The sequence below is a fragment of the Lepisosteus platostomus genome, chromosome 9, assembly GCF_059453375.1.
Source record: "Lepisosteus platostomus isolate fLepPlt1 chromosome 9, fLepPlt1.hap1, whole genome shotgun sequence".
In the NCBI taxonomy this organism is placed as follows: domain Eukaryota; kingdom Metazoa; phylum Chordata; class Actinopteri; order Semionotiformes; family Lepisosteidae; genus Lepisosteus; species Lepisosteus platostomus.
Window position 1 is genome coordinate 8,987,511 of NC_142619.1, and position 21,407 is coordinate 9,008,917.

Below are 21,407 nucleotides of genomic sequence, written 5' to 3' on the forward strand. Positions count from 1 at the left end.
TCATCCAACAAGATCCCTAAGTGCCTCACGTGTACAGCAATCACCTGGGTAATGTGCTGCAGATTAACATGGGGAAAGGAGAACTTGGTTCACCAGTTGAGTTAAGGGGGATTTTTTGCAAGGACTGCCTGTGAAAACCTAGAATATCAGGGCACTGTGGCTAATTGTGGAAACTTTAATTACCAAGTATGACATTAAAGGTTTGAAGGATGAATTTCTAATAAAAAGTAAAAACTTACCTTTAGTCTTTGTCCTTTAAAGAAAAAAATGTAAAGGGGGAGAGCATGCTCAGTTATACTTGTTGTCTTATACTGTGGTGGCTCTGTGGCTAAGGATCTGCGCCTGTGATTGGAAGGTTGCCGGTTCAAATCCTGTGGCCGGCAGAGGAATCCTACTCCGTTGGGCCCCTGAGCAAGGCCCTTAACCCCAACTGCTCCAGGGGTGCCGTACAATGGCAGACCCTGTGCTCTGACCCCAAGCTTCTCTCCCTGTCTCTGTGTCTGTGTCTCCCTGGAGAAAAGCTGGGGTATGCGAAAAGACGCATTCCTAATGCAAGAAATTGTATAGGGATAATAAAGAAACATTATTATTATTATTAAAAGCCTTAAATTCTATCAAAGAGTATACAGCAAGAACAGAAGACATGAACTAAACTTTGCATGTTATCCCCCATTAAAATGTAAAATAGTTCTGTAAATCCTCTTGCTTTTACTTTGATATGCAATGAAAAAGAGAAGGGCAAGGGCTCATCCTAAAGATTCTGTAGAATTGTTTTTTGTTGTTTGCATTAGTTTCTGTTCATAGTTGATATCAATGGAATGATATCTCTTTTTCCTTGGGTGAAGGAAATACACCAAGGTGTTTATGGTGTGGCCAGTAGTGAAGTTAAGTGAAGCTGCAGATGAATACTTCACTTGAACACACAAAGTATGCAAGTGAACCTGAAGGCAAGGACAGCTTGCCATCACAGTCACCACTTCTGAAAATTGAACAGAAGCAAAGGAGTAGAATTTATAATAATACAGCTAGCTCTATTGCCTACAGATCAAAGGGCTGGCTGACAGACGCACCAAGGCAATTATACTCGGATCAACAAAGATGAGAAATCACAAGCAATTTTGTTTATTTTGCTTCTTTTGTGCGTATTGTGCTGTATTTGTTCAGATACTTATGTGATGGTATTTCTAGCCAGGATTGTTCCTATTAACAGTGAGTTCAGGAAACCGAGGCCATGGCTTGCTGTGTGCTTATTTTCACAATATCCAGAGACTGTGTTTCAGGAATGTTAGGAGCAATAAATTAATGTCAGCGGGGCTTTAACCACTATATATAGGAAGTAAGGAATGCTTTTAGCTCCAACCCTTGTTAGTGTGTCATGTTTGTTAAACATTCTATTGGTTTAGTTATTTGAGTACTCATATTAAGTACTGTAGTTTAAATCTCTTCCTTTTTCCATTAGTTTATGCCTTTTTTTAGAACAGCCTTTTTTTCGTGCGTAAACAGATAATTTCTAAGCACCGCCATTTCACCAGCGGAAAAAAAAGTAAAATGTTTAGATGCAATTCTCTGTAGTGTCTGCATTTTGTTTGTAAAAAAAAACCTGTTTGTTTACTGTACATTTAATTATGAGAAAATTTAACACAATTGGCCAGTTCTTATTGAATTTATTGATACTTAGGTTAGTAGGTGCTCTCATAACATCAGTAAAGACAGTTTTTTTTAAAGTGACTATTGTTTTACAAAAATATCAATAATAAAACTGGTATATTTATGTACTTTTTTCAAAAGACCTGTTATGAATGTTGAGAAACCTGATCCTTTGCTGGAATAACCTAAAAGGATTTGATGTTGCTGGCATTTGGATAGTACTGAAGTTAGTTCGGCTAATTTGGCATGGAGTTGAAATGGCTAAAGTGATTAAACAGCAAACAGATGTGTGAATTGAAACTAATTATCTCACAGGGAGGGAAGTCAAGATCAGGAAATACTTTCAAAGGTTTCAAAGTAGGACTGATCAATACTTTTTGATGGCAAAATATTCCCTGCTAATGAATTAGACCTTTATGCGCACTTAATGCTTATAAGAGTAACTTTCATGTTGCAACACAAAAATATTTTTGTGCTGCAAGAGCTCCGATTTAATTTCCATCTTGATAGGCATACAGTATCTGAAACAATGGCTTTTTCAGGAGGTCTTCTTGAGCCTGAGTTTTTCAAGCAGTTTTGCTTCTTCAGGATGATGGGCTGAGATCTTCCCTATTGTTGACCGACTCGAGCTAGATGTCAGGTACCCTGACAAGGTCTAGGCACACGCAAAGTGTTGAACTCCCCTTCAGGGGTGTACCGGCTGTAGATCTCAGATTACTGACGGCATGCAAACACTTAGCAAGATTGTGAGGCGGTTTCCTCTGCTTGATAAAGTGCTGTCTCCAGAGGCGATGGGCGTTTGGGGGGAGGGGGAGGCACGCGCACAAGAACAAGAACTCTCACCCCAGGTTTTAGCTCTGTTTTGTAGACATTTTGTGTCTCAGATCCCGTTTCTGCACTTGGTGCAAATTCCTAGACAGATACTGCCACTCTCTGCTTTGAGTAGGGTGTGACTAGTCATTGTTATTCTCACTCTCTCTCTTCAGAAGCACTCAGAGACACTCCAGCACTGTTGTGTAATAAATGAAATGTGAAAAAAGCTGCTGAAAGGGTGGGATCTTGCATGCCCTTTTGAAAGAATATACTGTTTCACAGTGGCATTGCAAACTCTATTATGGCAGTTTCTGGTGCCCAGCTGGTTTTCCCATGATCTGTTGCACCATTGGTGTGGATTAGGAACATTATATAATAAAAATACATAACAATAAGAACCTCAAATATATATATAATTGTGTGATATATATCAAAATGTTATATATGAAATATGAAAACCATATTTTTAATGTTTTGCAAAATATTTCATATAAATTTGTGATTTTATTATACAGTATTCTGTATATTTTTAGTATCCTCTTACTGGGATGTACAGTAGGCGAATTCAATGTGTGCCGAGAGCATTTTGTATTATTATAAGTCTGCTGTGTTGCTTTATTCACATTGCAAATGGGAAATTCTAACATTTTGTGTCAAGTGTAGGGCAGCCTCCAGCATTGAGAAATAAACCAAAAACATAAAACTGTTTGATAACCTCAGACACCACTTTATGATAGAGCTTAGCACATTTAAGGGACCATACCACGTGAATTTTGTTTGCCCCACACTTTTTTGTTTCATTATCTACCCATGTGTTTAGATACCAATACTGTACTCCTGTAAATTTTGCAGTAAGTCTGATACAGAATCAACAGATTCCTTTTTTCCAACCGGTTCACCTCAAAATGAGTAGCATGTTTATCTGTCTTATCGTTTTCCATAAAACCTGCCTTAAAAGGATTAACCAGTACAGTGATATTCAGTCCTTTCTAATAGTGATTATATCTTGGAAGAGTGCCTTCAGAAGAAACATGGATCAATAAAAGGATTAGGCAAATAAGTACTGTAGAATATAGATGACATTGTGATCTGATAAATAGTTTCCGAAATCGAGTTTGTGAAATAAAACCAATCCAATATAAATGTATTTATATGAAAATAGATATATCTACTCCAATAAAATTGTTTTTCTTCCTAAGCTTCCCTAAAAGACCAGTGAAAATCAAAATGCTAAAGGCCTTATATGGTTCCTTACAAAAGCAAGCAAGAATAGCATCAAAAGAAAAGACGCACAGATTTAAGAGCTTTGCAATCCAGAAGAGATAAGAAATTCCTTAAACTCGTCACCCTAAAATGCCCCAGGGAGACTTTCAGTGGTGTAGGAGTGGCAGTTCTAATTTGTTGCTTTTAAATAAAAGTCATGTAGGGACTCCCAAATGTCTCAATAATAAAGCTATTATTGCTCAAAGAATAGGTTGGAACCTTTGGCTCAGAAATCACTGGTTCGAATCTGGTTAAGCAAAGCATGAATTTTTAGATTCTCCAAACAGCAATGCTCAATTGATCATGCCTTGTGAGGGCAGGGTGTACTTAGAAGGCGGGGGTATTCTCGGCTCAACAGCGGATGCTTTGGAATAATCTTTGTGAGTTGTGTTGCTTGGTGCTGTAAAGTCCCAGCTCTTTCATTTGTGCTCAAAGTTTGAATAAGAGCCTAAGAAGTACAGTGTGTAACCTGGGGAGTAAAAGTTACTCTGAAAGTTAAAATTTAAGAAAGTGGAGTGAGGTTACCTGTGAGTGCAGATGTCAATATTATTTTTTCTCTGTCCAGCTAGACAGAAAAATGGGATGGAAACAGTTGATGCTTCTCTGATAGACAGGTATTGTTTTGAATGGCTGGTCCCTACTCCCCACAATGTGAGGATTGATTTTCAACCAGAATTATAAGTTAAGGGGAAGGCATAAGATATGATTGGAAATTCAGTAGTTTGATAGCATTGTGAAACCCTTATTTTGCAATGACAGATTAAAAACAAAAACATAAACACTTCTTTGGTATAAATTAGCTCCTGTAATTAAATATTTTAGAGTAGTGTGTTTCTTTATGCTGGTGGTCAGCATTTTGAAGAAGGACAATTTACAACATCAGGGTGATTTTTTAAAATCATTTTGCTTGAAAGTACAATACGTAACCCTATTTTGTGAAATTAATTGTTCCATAAAAGTTTAATCTACAGTATGAATAGAAAAGTAAAGTAAAGCTTTAGAATACATTTTATGAAATTCTGTTGGAGTTTAGTGGAAAGTCTGGAAGGGTTGCTGGATTTTGCACTGAAACAATAAAAAAATCTGTGATTCCCCTTTTGGAGGTGAAATCGAATATAGACAGAAAAAATTAACTATGGATACCTTCAAAAGACACTTAACAGAGTGGAAGGTGGCAAAAAAAAAATCATGTTTCGCCATACAAGATAATTGTACACAGTGGTGAACTGGTCTGGTGGAGGTGACAAAGGGTTAAAGATAGTATTGTGGTGCTTTGTTAGCCTGAATAATCTCTAGATGTAAACTCTCTTTTCAAGAGCCTGGTGTGCAGTTTCTTTAGTTCCAGCATTCAGCAACAGATTAAGAATAATTTTCCCTATAAATATGTGTAGCAGTGCAAGTCATCCCCCTAAACTGAGATTGCTGATCTTATCCTCCTAGTCTGGAGGCAGTAAGGTTAAGGGAACAGAGTTGCAGCTATGTCAGGAATATAATTCCGTACCTCGTGGAAGATTCCCATGGTTGAAAACTCTATATCTACGTGGGGGTCTAGGATGGAATGCCAGGCTTTTTATGGTATATTTTTGTTTGATCCTTCAGACACCCTTCAACGTATGCCTTTATACCTATATATAGAGAGATTCCTTGTATCTGTAATGTTAATTTTCCCAGACTGTTGAAATGGCCAGGGACCAGAACTGGCAGCTCTCCCTGTCCCATCAGAATGTTATCCTTGGGAATGGACATCTCCTGGGGGTGGGCTGCAGCTGGACTCAGGATCTCTGGGGCAAGTGGTGAAGGGAGGGGGAGTAGGAAGGGTAGCTTGTGGGTTTGATTGCTGTGGCACCCAGCCTGTCACACTGAGCCAGGCCCCAGAACCACTGCGTGGGACCTGGGGAGTTAAGAGAAGTTCCCATGGCCCCTTCCTTGAGGTCATCTACACCGTCAGAGCTGGAGGCTGAGCAGGGCACTTGATCTTGGGAGAGGGAGGTGGAGTTCACTCTAAACATTCTCTCAGAAAGCCTGAATACAGCACTCAATTATTTTCTTTTTTTAAAATAAAGTACTATAGAATATAACTGCAAGTTGCAAGGAACTGTCAAGTCCTTGAATAATGTAACAATCAAATTGATCTATCTCCACAGAAAAAAAAACAGGAGAGATAAAGTTTGTACCTTTGTCTCTATGCTTAGCTAGAAGGGAGAATGAGTCACTCGTGTTAATATTCAGAAAACTGCACGGAACATGAATTCCTGCCTTAATTTCAGATTAACGTGGGGGCTCCTTTAGAAACAGGAGAGTGGTAGTAAAATAAGATTGCCGTCAAGAACTGTGTATTTAAGCACTGAAGCCTGTGTTTACCACACTGGCTAGGAACTGTGATTTCTAAATAAGAAATTTGTTGTTAGAATGTCATAATCCAGATTGGGTTCCACTACTTATATACAGTATAATATGTGAGGAAATTAAGAACATTAGAGATTAGAGATAGAGATTAAAGTAATTAGAGTTAAGTAAACTTTTTTTAAATGGAAAAAAAAATCCTCAAAGGTCCAAGGGACATCAAATTTATATTTCAGTTTTTTTTTTGATTTGTGAAGGCAAGACTGCACATTTCTATTGACTGTAAAATTCTACATCATCAATAGCCTTGTAAGAATTGTAATTTAAAAGGCATTTTTGCTATTCCCACCTAATGTGGAAAGGCCAGTTTTGTATTTTTCATGTCTCAGCACAAACTAGTGAAAGGCATTTCACCTTTAAACCCCTCATCTTTTAACACTTCACAGGCTACACAGCTCCATATAGGAGAATCAGTGCCATTTGGAGGAGAGATACATCCCTTTCCAGCAGCGAACACATGCCTGTAAGCCTGGCTGACAAATCCCAGCATACCATCAGCAGTTCTCAGAGGTGAAAATTAGCCAGTCACAGTAGGCTAGTGACATGATCAAGACTCAGACCCATTATCATAGAGCTCACACTGTCCTGGATCAAGTGCCCTCACCAGTTAAACCACTTGGGATTCCCTGTTGTTTTTTTATAGTTTATATGCATCTAGAGCCTGATTTTATTTTTTAATAAAAATAAAAGAGGTGGTACAAAGAAAGCAGCTTAGGTCAAACCAGGAATAATACAGTATTGGGGTACCAGGAGAAAAAATGCCCTTGGTATTCAGTACACAATTTAATGTCTCTCGTTTGTTGGTTGCCTGCTTGTTTAATGAGAAAAAAAAATCTTTAATAGATTTAAATTCATACAATTCAAAAATGTTTTTTTTTAATTATCAAGCCTTGTTAACCTCTGTGAGATTGTGTGCTCTTTCCCTATTGTACTACTTTGCATATATCAGCAGTACTTCCCTATTGGCACCATAATTACATATCCACTGTTATACTGTTGCACACAATTGTTAAGTCACCAATTCTAATTCTGTCTCCTGCTCTACAGCAAGCCACTGAAAGGTTAATAGTTTGCATTGACTTTGGTGGGTTTCTTCTCCTCCTCTGGGACCTGCCGACAAAGGTTATAGAGCTTTTTTGCCCCTTTCACTGCAGTTGCTATCATTAGGTAAGATGGGTAGCATGAAGTGGTGGTGGGGGGGGGAGAGCACAGAACTTTAAGCAGCCACCATACAAGTGGCAGGCTTGTCTGTGCAGCAAGAACACACACTACTGCTCTTCCAGCACTCTCAATCCCCTCAACATGAATTCCACATCTGGATTGTGGCCAGGTCAAACAAATAACTCCTAACATCTGTTTAGAAACAGTCCCAGTAATCAGACACATGTGGCAGTGTCAAGGAAGGTCAGCTCTGTTCTTGCTAATTGCAGTACAGAGAACACACTGGGAGTCTCACTTAGTGACGAATCCTCTGAGGTTTTCCTAGAGCCTGAGCATCAGGATGCCAGATCTCACTTCACACTCTAGGCTGTGCGCTGCTGCTGCCATATTTAGAAAAGATTAGAAGGTTGGAGGTAAATCTTGCAAAGAGAACTGTAGCAGCTTTTGTCTTTTAGAGAAAGACAAAAATGGGGTTCCATTTTGACTCTTATTTGTGTTTCCTTAATCTTACTTTGGGGATGTTCCAATCAGATTTACGTTTGGTATCAAATGCATGTCATGATGTCTTCCTGGTTCCTGCTGTCAGCTTTCACATTCTAGGTCATTTAATACCTGATGGAAATGAGATGGCCAAATTGATTAGAGTTTCCATCAGAATTTTGCTACTCCCTGTGCAAAGGTTTTGTATGAAGAGATGAATGGGAAATAGTGATTTTTTTTTAGTTAGTTAAATATAATTATCTCTTATGTATTATAACACAATTATAACATAGATAACTTAAACATCAGTACAGTAAAATAAGTTTAACTTTTTTCCAATTCAAGTTGCAAGGAGATTAGGCAGTCCTTCATATCATTTTTAGTTCTTTACTATTGTTTTTTTTTTTTACAGTTTTCTTGATATATAGTTTTATTGTTGACCACTTTTGAGAGCTTCCACAGATTAAACTTTCAAAGACAGGATTCCTATTTTCAGTAAAGAATGTAGTACAGATCACAAAATGCCATTTACATATAATATGTCCAGTATCTGTGCTAATTTGAGTGCATTATGCACAATGTTTCATGTAGATTTTCCCAAGTTCCTAAGTATAGTGCCGCATTAGAGAGTAATACATTTATTATATTACCACCTTACTTATTGATTACTTCTGTAGTGCCGCTTACAGTACATACTGTACTGTACATTTTAAAATGTCAACAGCTGTATCACCCTGCAACTCACAACTGGTAACCCACTGAATTTAAGCAGGTGTGAGTCTGGTCAGTACCTGGATAGGAGACCTCCTGAGAAAGCTAAGGTTGCTGCTGGAAGAGGTGTTAGTGGGGCCACTAGGAGGCGCTCACCCTGCGCTCTGTATGGGTCCTAATGCTGCAGTATAGTGACGGGGACACTTTACTGTAAAAAGGTGCCACCCTTTGGGTAAAACTGAGGTCCCAACTATGTCTCTGTGGTCATTAAAAAATCCCAGGACATTTCTTGAACAGTAGGAATGCTATACCAATGGCCTGGACAAATTTCCAATTAGCCTTTTTCCCCAACCTCATCCCCAACTATGAATTGATTTCATCACTCTGTTCTCCTCGCTGGAAGCTGATGTGTAGGTAGTGTACTGGCACACTATGGCTGCCATTGCACATCCAAGAGGGTGTTTCATTCATTATTGAAAGCTGTGTCCCTTTTAAATACAGGACATAAAAATAACGTCTGAGCCCGTACAAGCCTTAATACTGTATATAAAGGTTTAAACAGTATACTGTAGTATTCCTTTACCTCATTTAAGTAGTGCATTAGTTAGACAATTATTTTTACCAATTAAACATTGTTAAGTATATCAGTCTTGGATTACACACACTTACAGTACTGTGTGCACCACTGTGTCATTGTATACAGTCCATCACTGAATACTTCATTGTATCATCACTGTACACTCCAGTTGCTCAACATTGTATACATGCTCAGACATAGAAAAAGTGATGAAACAGCAGTGTGAGGTGGGTACACTGTATGTTAGATACAGTATGTTATACTGTACTGTATATCCAGGCTCCCTTAATGGTTCATAACTTGAATACAGTATGTGCCTTGCATCTCATGAGGGTGATTTCTTTCCAGCTGAACCGCTCAGACAAAAGCCAAAAAACATTTTGAGAGAATATGTGTAAATTAATTTTCTATAGAAGACTTAATTTCACATATGCTGTAGTAAAACTCAGGTGCCAGGGTATTTAATGGGATTTTCTCTCATTAATACTTCTGTTTCAGTTTTTCCCCTATTACTGTGTTACAGTAACTGTACGACTGTAAATACTGGAAAGAGAAAACACTGAAGACCCATGAAAGTATCTTCACTCTGACGCCATAATGGTTGTATCCTGTCTGTCAGTTATGTTTTACTTTGAATGGTTTCTGCTGTCTACCATAATCCTTCTTAAATTAAATTATTTTCAAATCTCCAATTTATCAGCTCTTAAGAATATAAGAATGGTCACAAACAAGAAAAGGCCCTGTCCATCCACTTGATCCAGAGATCTTTGGTTCAAGGTTTTTTGAAGGAAGTAAGAGTATGCTTCAACAGCATGGTTTGTTAACATATTTCACACTTTTACAAAGCTTTGGGTAAAAAATGTGCCTACTTTTCTTAGACTAAAATTCATTGCTATGTACAGCAGTTCCTCCTACCTGTATGTCTTCTGAGACTCATGTGGTTTGGAGAACAGGTTGGTCCCTTTTGTCATGAGTTCTGGGTCTGACTGCGACTTGAACTTACCTGAATTTATAAAGTGGTGGTACAAACCTGGCTTGATGTGTTTGACTTTTTGCTCACTTGCCAACCAACTGCAACTATTGTAGTGTGTGAGTTGCCTGTGAGCATAAAGTAATATGAATGAAAACAGTACTGGTACTATTGGTACCCTATCCAATGCTTACTGTAAATCTGCAGTGTGTGATGCAAGTTAGAAGTTTTTTTTTGGTATTTTACAGAAACTGTAAGAAAAGTCTTCAACTCTCCTGTGCTGGTACAAGGGCTTTTGCAGTGCATGGAGTAGGAAATAAAAACAGAACTGATTATTCCATCTTGTAAAATAAAGGAACAAAAAAGGAAACATGTTGGGCAAGAATTGAGATTCTGAGACTAGAGGTCAAGGTATTCATACAAATACATATACTGTAAATGATTCATCATCCTTGTGTGTGGTGTGACAGGCATATTGTACTGTACATACTGTAATAAAAGACTTACTGTTTTATCGATATTGAATGGGAAAATGCTAATAAATCTAATATTTTAAGCAGTTCCTTGCCTGTTAATATTTTCAGTATTTTAGGCAAGTAGGTAAAATACTAACACTAGAAAAATCATACTTGGACATGTCTTTTCTTGTATTTCTTTTAAAGCTTTATTTTGACTTCTTGTTTTATTGATAATAATGAAGCAATTGAAAGTAAGATGCTGGCTCTGTAAGCATGGTAAGATGAAAGAAGAACTGTTTGGTTCAGATATACTTTTAACTAGTCATTGAAGCTTCTAAGACTGAAAAAAAATTGAACAGTTGAACATGTTGATTTTTTTAATAATGACAACTGGTCAATATCTTAAATAAGATTAAATCTTTTAGTATTGCTAAATTGGATTAAGGGTTTTCATGAACTGATGTATTTGGTTTCTCTCTAGATAAAAAAATACATTAATCATGGAAGCTTGTATAGTCAGCTAAATAAATCTGTTAATCTGCCCATAATCCAGTTCAAATACTTCATAGTAGTAAAGTTCATCCAGTAATACCTAATATATTGTGAAATATAGTATCAAATATGGCATCAACAGACAGTTTTCTGTTAATTGCCTTTTGTAATTCAAAAACATTAAAAAACAGCTGGCAGAAAGTAATAAGTGGAAATGAATGGTAAGTGGAGAACATAACTACTCTGCCACAAGGTAGTTTATTAAAAATGAGAAAACAAAGTATTACAATTCCTTAGGTGGTTTCCTATTTGTGTTTTCTTATTGGTATTTTTTCTTTTATTTACCCACCTAAGTTTTGTAAGTGCAGCATGTTTTTTTTTTTCCACCCAAGTCACCACTTGCCAGATTGCTGCAAGAATCCATACGCATTGATCTCAGAACTGCGATGCCAATTGAACACTGCTGTTTGGGAAATCATGGACATACTGTACAGTTAGCAGCATTCTCAATTCTCAGACTTGGATCATAGGGATTTACCTGAAAACCCTATGTGTATTCATATTTCTTTGGCAAAAGTTCTTAATATTGAATATTAATATTGAATGTTTTAAATGGAGGTTGGTCTGCCACACTACAGTATTGAAGTGCTGGTGTCACGGACCTTGACATTCAGCATCATCTGGTGAACAATTATTATTACTGATATAAACTCCTTCTTTAACCATAACTATAGATTTGAATTGTTTTGGATAGGTAAATTAGCAGTGGTGCATGACGTGATCAGTAGTAAAGTGGCTGGGTTTGTTGTACAGTACCACTTTTTTGTTAGCACTTTTTTTGCATGATTTATTTACTAGTCAATTCTGTATATAGCATAATCCGTGACATTAGCAGTACTACTATTGCACCACAGTGATTAAGACAGATGCTCTTACATATTTATAAATCATGCATAATTGCTCTCTTAATGTGACATTAAGACAAACAGGGAGCCTGTCACATAAGTAATTTTATATAATATTTTTGGCAAACACAAACCATTTAACTATATTTAACAAGGCATGGTGCAGTTTCCTAATTGTTTCTCTTTATTGCTGATATTAGGATGGTTTCTTTTTTATTATTTCCTAAATATTTCACTGCTCATTTATAAAATGAATCTATGTCATATGCTAGGAAAGTCATATAAGGTTCTGACAATCCATACCCCAGTGAAAGTTCTGAGCGTCAAAAGTTGTGTGGGTATTTGTGTAATTTGTGGAGTATGGAAATAGAATATTGTGATGGTCTATTTAATTAAATAACACTAACCTAAATAGGGGCTGGGGAAGGCAGAATTTAGAAAGGTTTCTTTTTATCCCAGTGTTTTATTCCACTTGGATCGAAATATAGTATAAAATGCAGTTACAGGAGTGAATGTGGTGAGCTGAAGACACAGTGAACCAAACTGTGATGAAATACCAATGAAGATACACTCCACTGACTGTTCACAAAACAGAATTGCCTCTAACGCTGCACATTTGTCTGGGTGCGATGTTCTGGGTGTTGGGCAGTCTCATCTGTATGCCCCCTGCTTCATTTTGGCACTTTGTCATCTGAAGGGCTTTCCACAGAAACTCTAACCTTCCTCTCTTTTTCTTTCTCTCACAGGAACGGGTGGAATATCTCTTCCTCATTATATTCACAGTGGAGGCATTTTTGAAAGTCATAGCCTATGGACTTCTCTTCCACCCCAATGCGTACCTACGCAATGGATGGAATTTACTAGATTTTATTATTGTGGTTGTAGGGTGAGTACAACATCTTCATACAGTAATGTGCTATGGGCAGGTGGGTGCATTGTGGGTTGAGAAAACTGAGATAGACTTGATCTGTCATTCCCCGTTGTTCCTGGAAGAATGATACTATATATGCTGACAATGACTAAATTACAAACATTACAAAGCATAAGAAAGATTTAAACTGAGTGTAGTCATTTTGGACCATTTGGCTCATTTACAGTAGGTCCTAGTAGAAAACCGACTTCAGGATCTCATCCAGTCATCCAGTTTCTTAAAAGATCACTTACTGTATCTTTTGTAATAAAGCTAGGTAACTCATTCCATCTTCATACAAACCTATGTGCACAGAATTGCCTTATTCACTCTTGTTCTCAATTTTTAATACACTTTCCTTTTTCTGCTTGCATCCTATGATACGTGTTTCATTATTGACTCTGAAGGCATCCAGTGGAGATTTTTAAAATATTTGAATAAGATCCCCATGTGTTCTCTGCTGTTTAATGCAAAAGCAATTTTAATTATTTTAGCTTACCAAGTGATGGAAATTCCTTAATCCTAGCAAAGAGGTTGGTTGATTTGGAGACCATAGTAAACTAGAAACCCATATCTTGTGGTAAGCACACAACAAAAGGGAAAAGCACACGCTATTGAAAAGCCAAATAGAAATCTGTTGAAGAAAACACTAATTGATAAGACAACAAATGTCTCCTTAGATTAATGTTTTCTAACAGTATATAAAAATATTTCAAAATGCATAATGAGTAATGTCATCAAACAATGAGGTAGTGAAGTACAGTAACCCCCAGCGAATATGATGTTTCAGTTCCCCAGATATATCTGGAAAAGACTAATTATCCTGGTGAATCATCACACTGATTCTGAGAAGCCTGTTAGCAATGGCCAGATTTTTTTATACTCAGTAACTCAGTAAGACATTTTAAGTGAGGACTTTATAGTTACTCTCATGTTTGTTATTTTACCTAACAATTGTACACATAATGTACACAATGAGGCACAATAGAGCCACATATTATATCCAACCATTCCTTTTCTGTAGCTGTTCTATTCTCAGAGGATTAACCTGGATTCACTCTAATTACCCTGGTTTAGCTTTAGTCTTTGGACAGAGGGAGGAAACCATAGTGCCTTGTTGAAAACACATATGGACACAATGAGACCATCCAAAATCCACATAGAAGACACACTGGCCTTGAGTCTTACCCAGGAGAAAAGAGCTATGTTACAGCGGCACTACAGTCCTTGCCAGTATGTTTTATATGAACCATTAGATTCAGTGCTCAAGTACATTTTACATGAAGTACTAAAACTGAACAGATATTGTAGGTACAGTACAGTACCAGGATGTGTTCAAATTTACCTTTTTATTGAGGAAAGACAATAAAAAAGACTGTACTAATCTTGTGTTTCATTAAAATTAAGACTAGAGTCTTAGAAGATGAATTTAGACACTATAATAGAACACAGTATATTAAATTACCTGGGTAATTAAAATGCATATGGAATAGTGTGGTAGACCTTCTACTTCATTCTCATTTTGTTTAGGGCTTTCCTTGTCTCTCCTAAAAGAAATTCAGTTGCTACAGCTCTACAGAGAGGTGCCCTCCCACAAATTTAAACTGAAATGCAAAACAGCCTATTCTTGAGCAAACACAGGCATGAAGAAAGCAAGTAACCAAAAATGGTAAGGGAGAAAATTGCCTGTACTCTCCACAACCTTTAGTAAACGTTGCCATTTCAAATGAATCTCACATATCCAGACACTTTAAAACAGAGCTGATAAGGACCAAATGGTTTGAGCTGTGGCATATAAAAACAGATGAAAACTGCAAACATAAATAATGTCAGGATAACAGGGTTAGGGGTGTGGTATATGATAAAAATGAGACTCCAGTGTCAGATTCATCTTGCTCTTTTTTAGATGTACAGTAAATGAATGTTGACAATTTTGCTGACCTAGTGTGGCTTTTACTTTGTCCTGTGGTACCTCTAAGGAGTGATGGAGTGATGCCTTTGAGCTGGAACAATATGGATCATTAGCCTGCGCAACATCACTTTCTTATATCCATTGATGTGTCTACTGTTATAACCTGGGGTAAAGAAAATACAGTAGATATCAATGTAGCTCATAGGTCACCAAAAAAGTGTTCAAGACAAGAGAACTCTGGGTCTGCTGCACTAGGGAATCAGGAATTCAATCTTTAAATAGAAATACCACATTTAAAACGCATCAGGCGTGGAATGACATTTATCATATCCAGGTTTTCCACAGTGTGTTTTTAGATTGCCTATTGCTTTTATTAACAGTAAAATTGTCCTTATGAGGTATTTTGGATTTTGTTTTTGTTTTTTTATGAAGTTTCATCTTTCACAACCAGAAGATATAAATTGAAGCATAATTTTATCTAAGAAAAATTATAATTACTGTACATTATAGAGTTTAATACCTCTTGAAGTCGGATTGTCAATGTTCATCATAATGTTCCAAAAATTAATACAATGCATAAAGGGTTCAAATTACAGTTTTTAACTTATACTAAAAGGTCTGAGAAAAAAAGTCATATTGTATGCATGTGGCAGGCCTCTGAGCCTTACACTGTACCCTTACAGTAATGAAGCTCCCAAACATCTGTGTTCTGCAAGACAGCACAGTGCCTGCAGTCAGTTTACACTCTGCCATTGTGAGCTGTGCTCTCTGGAGCATGTGCTGGTAATTACGCAATAGCTCAGAGCAAAGTTTCCAGTGACACTAATGTTAATACCATGAAATCTTTAAATTGAGCATGCGGCATCTGGGCTAGCCATGTCTGTCATGACCGTACTGTCTCCAGGGTCTCGGCCTCAGCTACAGATTACATATCGCATAACCAGAACACAGCTGACAGCAACAGGCATCTACTGTACTGTACATCTGTAAAATCCAGCTCCATGCGAACTGTGAGTACAGACGCTACTTCCACTGTGACTCACACACTCTTAACTGGATTTAAATATTTAGGAAATGATATCAGCTTAATGTGTATACAAATACACATAAAAAGACTTTACATAAGCAAAAAACACATTTTCATAATATTTTACTACCATCAAATTTCCAGTAAGAATATAAGCCAAATTTTGGTCTCCCAAAGTATAAATGACTGTCAAAAATTAACAAAGTTTATAAGAGACTAGAAAATTCTGTTTTGGACTGAGGGTTTAATGAAAAAGTGTTCTTCTTCTGTGTTGCATTTGAATTCTGAAGTTATTTTTTTTTCTCTTTTTCTGATGTAAGACATGCTTTTACCGTTTATGTATGATAGAAGTACATGGTTGTAGAGTTTTTTGCTTTTTATTTACCTCAATGCCAGTAATGTGAATTGCAAACATCACTATTCTGTATACAGTACCATAATGCAGCAATAGTGTAGAATGTGGTTACAGATACAGTACTCATTTGTAGATTGGCGTCCTGCCTTTTTGAGAGTCAGGTATCTATACATTTATGAAGGCTACCGTTTATGCTTTCATAGGAAAATAGCAAAAAAATCGGCATGATGGTTGATGGAAATATTAGCTTAAAACCCATTTGGTGAAATTCAAAGAGAAAATAAGTAGTTACAGACAGAAAAAATGCATTTTAGGCTGGATTAATTTAGTATTTTATTATTTGATTGCAATGTCTTAGTATGATTGCTTTTTTATTTTAATTGGGATACACATTAATTTTAAACAAAATAAATAATATATGCTTTTGAAAGATTTAGTTTTCTGCTAGTCAGCCCCTCATTTGTATTTATATTGTATGGTTCTAAAGGCTTGTGCGCATTAAATCCAATCTATTGTAATCATTGCTTGAATGCGCAGTGGAGGTCGTAACAACACAGCAGTGTTGTTCAGAATGCTCAGAAGTAAATGTAATTTGTTATCTGTACATAAATTCCCATTATGATTTATTTCTAATTTATGTAAATGCTACCTAACCTGCACAAAACCAACAGGCAGGGCATTACTTCTCTACAGACTGCCTCAAAAACCACACCAGGCAATTTACACTAGGCAGTTTTCTATAGGCCTACAGGTATGTTCATGTTATTTGCTTGGTTATAATATTACAGTTTCTGTTTCCTTTGAGGTATAAATTGTTCTTAATTACTCTTTTATTCTTTTCAAAGAAAATAGCTAGAAAGGAAAGCATGGTACCTATGAAATGTGTTCCAATGTTACTCATATTAGAGAAACCTTTAAAAGCAGTGTTTATTTTTATGAAGACTGCAATACTGAAAAGTGTATGTTTGCTGGAAATTAGCAAAGTTAAAATCAGCTAATCTTTTTCACTACCCCATTCTAAATTCCAAACGTGTGACTGTTCCAAAAGAGATGGAAGGGGGAGTTGTGTTGAAAGAAGGAACTGGAATTGAAGAATTAAAATGGACTCCAACCCTAGAAATAAAGTGTTGAACTTATTGTTATTAAAATGTAAATGTTGACAATTTATGTGTACTACAATTTGAGTAGAATTGAATAAGTCTCCAGATCTGAGATAGAGAGGTTGTTTTATTTTTGTAAATATAGAGGGATTTTAACAGAAATTCGGGAGGAAGGTCAGATCCCACCCTTTACCACTCCTTTTCCTACAACATATATATTGCCTCCTGAATTTTCCTTTGTACATCTCTCTTACATTCAGTGTTTCTTCTAGTAAACGACTGACGTTCCTCTCAAAAGCTGCATTTCTACTGTAGATCTACTTTTTTGTTGCTCTCCCATGCTGCTCACTTAGCTCACATCTCATCTCCTCTCTGTCCATCCTAGCACAGCGTGGTGATCCAACCATGGTTCACGTCCTTCAAGCCAGGAGGGGAGTACCTTTCTCACTGTCTTGAACAAGCAGCTGTTTGATTGTAACCTCGCCATGGGAAGCAACTGGCTCGCTGCGCCTGCCATAGTGCCTACTTTTTCTTCTTGTTCTCCTGAACTTCAGGAACAACCACTGCCAGCAACTTCCTCTTTCCTGTCTCTCCCTTTTCCACATTTCCCGCTTGTTCTGCTCCCTCCCTCTGCACCAGGCCCGGGCTCCTCATTCACCTGTCTCACTGCCCTGGTGCCAGCACCTGGTTCATGCACAGAAGTGGCAGCAATGGCTTCCAGTTTCCCACGTTTTTAAGCACAATGTGCTTAAACAGACCAGACAGGCCAGAGTGTTTAGATTTAATGCCTGAAGCTATCAGCTCTAAGCTATTGGTCTCTTTTTATATCACTCTGAACCTCTCTGTCGGCTTCCCTGCTTGCTGGCAAGATTCAGTAAGTGGTTTCTATCTACTTTTTTTCTATCTACAGTACTTTTTTCTACACCATCGCACATTGCTATCTAAAGCCAACCTCAGAACAGGTAGCCTCAGGATACTGCTTCCATGTCTGGGAAGCATCTTCTGAGCTTCTGAAATTCAGCCTGAGTTAAAATCCACAGAATGTCCATGATTTAAAATTACTCTATCCTACAGTATATATCCCACTATGTGAAGGAGAGCGATCATTGTGCCTAGACCCCCAGAGGTTTATTTTTTCCCATGAGGAGATTTTGTTTTCCTGTCTTTAATGCCTACTTGACAAACGTCTACACAAGTTTTCCAATCACTTCATAACTCTGTAATGCACTCTGTGGAATTGTAGAGCCCGCTGGAAATTGCATCTTCTAGAAGCTGGTTTCCTCAGGCCCGGCTGCCTCCCTTTTCCAGCCATATCACTTTGCTCCCAAATCTTCCAGCAGATGAATCTGCCCCTGTGCTGTATCTTTCCCATAGCCAGCCAAAGCCAGCCATGCCCTTCACGCCTCAAAAACAGCTCTCTCCCTCAATTGGCCACTGTATCTGCCACTTCTTCATTTTCCATAGAAGTTAACCTGGTCAGAAATGCCTGATTCTACCTTCCAATCTCTCTAAATGTACTTGCTTCAGGATTAGCTCTCAGAATAGGCATCCACATGTATACTGTTCAAATTTGACTCCTTGGTCTCTATCTACCCTTCACAATGTCCCAATTCCCAGCATTAAAGCTTAAGTCTCATTCCACCTTTCCTCTTCACAATGCAATCATCTCTCTCACTATACAGTACTGTACCTGCTAAAAACAGCAGGATGACGTTTAACTTATCATGGTAGTCGTCACTACTGTCCTTAAATCCGTGCTTATCATTCCCAGACATCAAAAATCTCATAGAGTGCACCAGTATGATAAATATTTCCATAGTCCATCTAGTTTTCAACTGCTCATCCAGCCCAAAGCTTTCTGCTGCATCTTCCTTCACTCACAAGTTCCTTATGCTTCCATATGTAATATATATAGCACATAAGAATGCCTGTATAGGGAATTATACTGTGTATTCCATGACTTAGGATGCTAATTGAACGATTACGTCTATCATACCAAACCTTGCTGTTCACTTTGGCAGCTTCATGTTTTATAAATGTCATAAAGAATTCTCTGCCTGCTTTGATGCCTGTCTACAACAGTGGAAACACCACCTTTCCTGGGAGGCACCCCATAACAAGATCTACCATCCCCTCATTTCTAGTCTGCATACTATTGTTTGCATCACCTACTTGTCTCATTCTCATCCTTCACTATAGTACTCACTCTCTGAATCTCTGGCTACCCTACCTCCAGTGTCTCCTACTGTTTCTGTCACCCCTTCCGCATCTCCAATTCTCATACATCAAAACTGAAAAATCTTCAGAGGAGGAAGACAGATCTGCCATCATTTTGACTGCAGAAGCTCTAACTGCTGCTTATTTTATATCTGCAGCTTTGTTAGGCGTTCATTCTCCCTCCATATGGATCGATCTTTTGAACTTTCGAACTCCCCCGAAATGATGACTACTTTTCCTCTCCTGACCCTTAAATGTCTACACTGGATTTTGAGCTGTCCAAATTTGCCTCCTGTGATGGAGCAAGCTGAGGCTTGGTTAAAGCCTCCTATTTCTAGAGAGTAAATTGGACACACCTTCCTTGATTCACTCAAATGAAAAGGGTACAGTACATCTGGTTGGCCCTGTGCAAAATTGGGCATTCCTCAGGAGTAGCAGCAGTCAGTATCAGTATCAGTATCATCAATCAGGTGCAGAGGACAGGGGGACAGTGTCTAAGCTCCCGCAGTTCAGTGAGGGAGAGTGTGTTAATGGTATCCTGAATTGTAGAGATTTTAGATAGCACAAGAGTACAACTGCTTTGCTTTAACATCAGCAGCAAGCCTGCAGTGTAAGCCAAACTACAGTTTAGGTTTGAAACGTTAGGGAGCGATAATGAAGGATTTTGTAAGATTTTTTAAAGGATTTTGCAAGGATGTTGTTATGGATTGGATTTAGAAAAGAAAGATGGATCCAGAGATAATTTAACATTTGTTTTTTTTTCTAGTATGTATTCCTGGATTAATTTGAATTCTTCTTAATCTCTATATGATAGTACTGTAGATTAGTGTTGTTTATAGTTAGAAACTGGGTGCCAGTTGTTAAGATGAGTATGGCGAACCAGTACATGTAGGTCTCTGATGAGATAGGGAAAATGTATCTTCCAGTGAAGGAAAGACTGCCCATGGATGGCTGAGTCCAGATGAGTGTCCCAGTAGTCCCAGAGTAGGAACAATACAGAGTTGTCTGTATTCAACAGGTACAGTAGAGTGTACCAAGGGTTCCAGGGCATGAAAAGGAAGAGTTGATACAGTAATTTGCAAGGGTGAGAACAGGGAAACTAAGAGGAGTTTGACAAAAGTTTGTCTGTTCCGGCAACTTCCAACGGAACAGAAAACTGTTGTTCCCCAGGAGAAGAGGAAATGAAGATCTTTTTGCTGACTAATACCTCTGTGACAAACCATTTTTGGGACTGAACAGGCTTCTTCAAAAGGGGATCACCAGTACACCAGTACAGTACAGTACGCCAGCCCAGAGGGGTTCTACAAGCCAACAGTGACAGATCACTCAAACACGTACATGTATCCTGGTGACGTGCTGGCTCAGGGTTACAGTTTGTGGCTTGGGGGTCAGCATCTAGCAAACTCCCCATTGTCCCGCTTTCTTTTGGACCACTTCCCCTCCTCTTCAATTGTCTGCATCAGCTTCTAATCAGCACTTTCTGATCCTGCTGCTGTGGACTCTCTTTTACTCAAAGACATAAAGAAGGATTTCATAATCGGTCCATTCTCATTTCTATTTTCACTAAATACCAATGCCAATACCCTCTCGTTATAGCCATACATCAACATTCAGCAAATAAAACAGCTTATCTTTTATCTCTCAGCTCTGCATTATTCTTTAACTCCTGGAATTAAGAGTTTACTCCCCAGGCCTGATTTTTCCCTGCATTCACAACCATCAATCATGCTAGCCACTTGATTTGCCTCTGTGATGGGCAGAAACACTTGACAAAAGCCCATATTTCTAGTACTTTTAAATTTAATGCCACCAAACTTCTAGGAATTCTTCAGAGCATGTTGGCGCTATAAATACATTTTTCTCTGCTGCCCATCTCAATTTCAGGCACCACAGCAGTCCCAAAAAGTTAGATATGTATTCCTGTAAATAATTATGAACTCCCTTACTCCCTTCAGTTCTTCATCTTTTGGATTACTTTCTTATTAATTCTTCCTTTGCCCAGGCTC

The 21,407-nt window shown here is 37.9% G+C and overlaps 1 protein-coding gene across 10 annotated transcripts in view; it reads left to right on the top strand.

Annotated features, from left to right (window-relative positions):
* Positions 1-21,407, top strand: part of cacna1c (calcium voltage-gated channel subunit alpha1 C) — a 431,114-nt gene that overhangs the window by 263,905 nt on the left and 145,802 nt on the right. For all 10 annotated transcript variants that reach the window (XM_088646820.1, XM_088646811.1, XM_088646814.1 and 7 more), the window contains exon 4: positions 12,627-12,766. In XM_088646820.1, the coding sequence (XP_088502946.1) occupies positions 12,627-12,766 (140 nt within the window). The remainder of the gene's footprint in view (positions 1-12,626; positions 12,767-21,407) is intronic.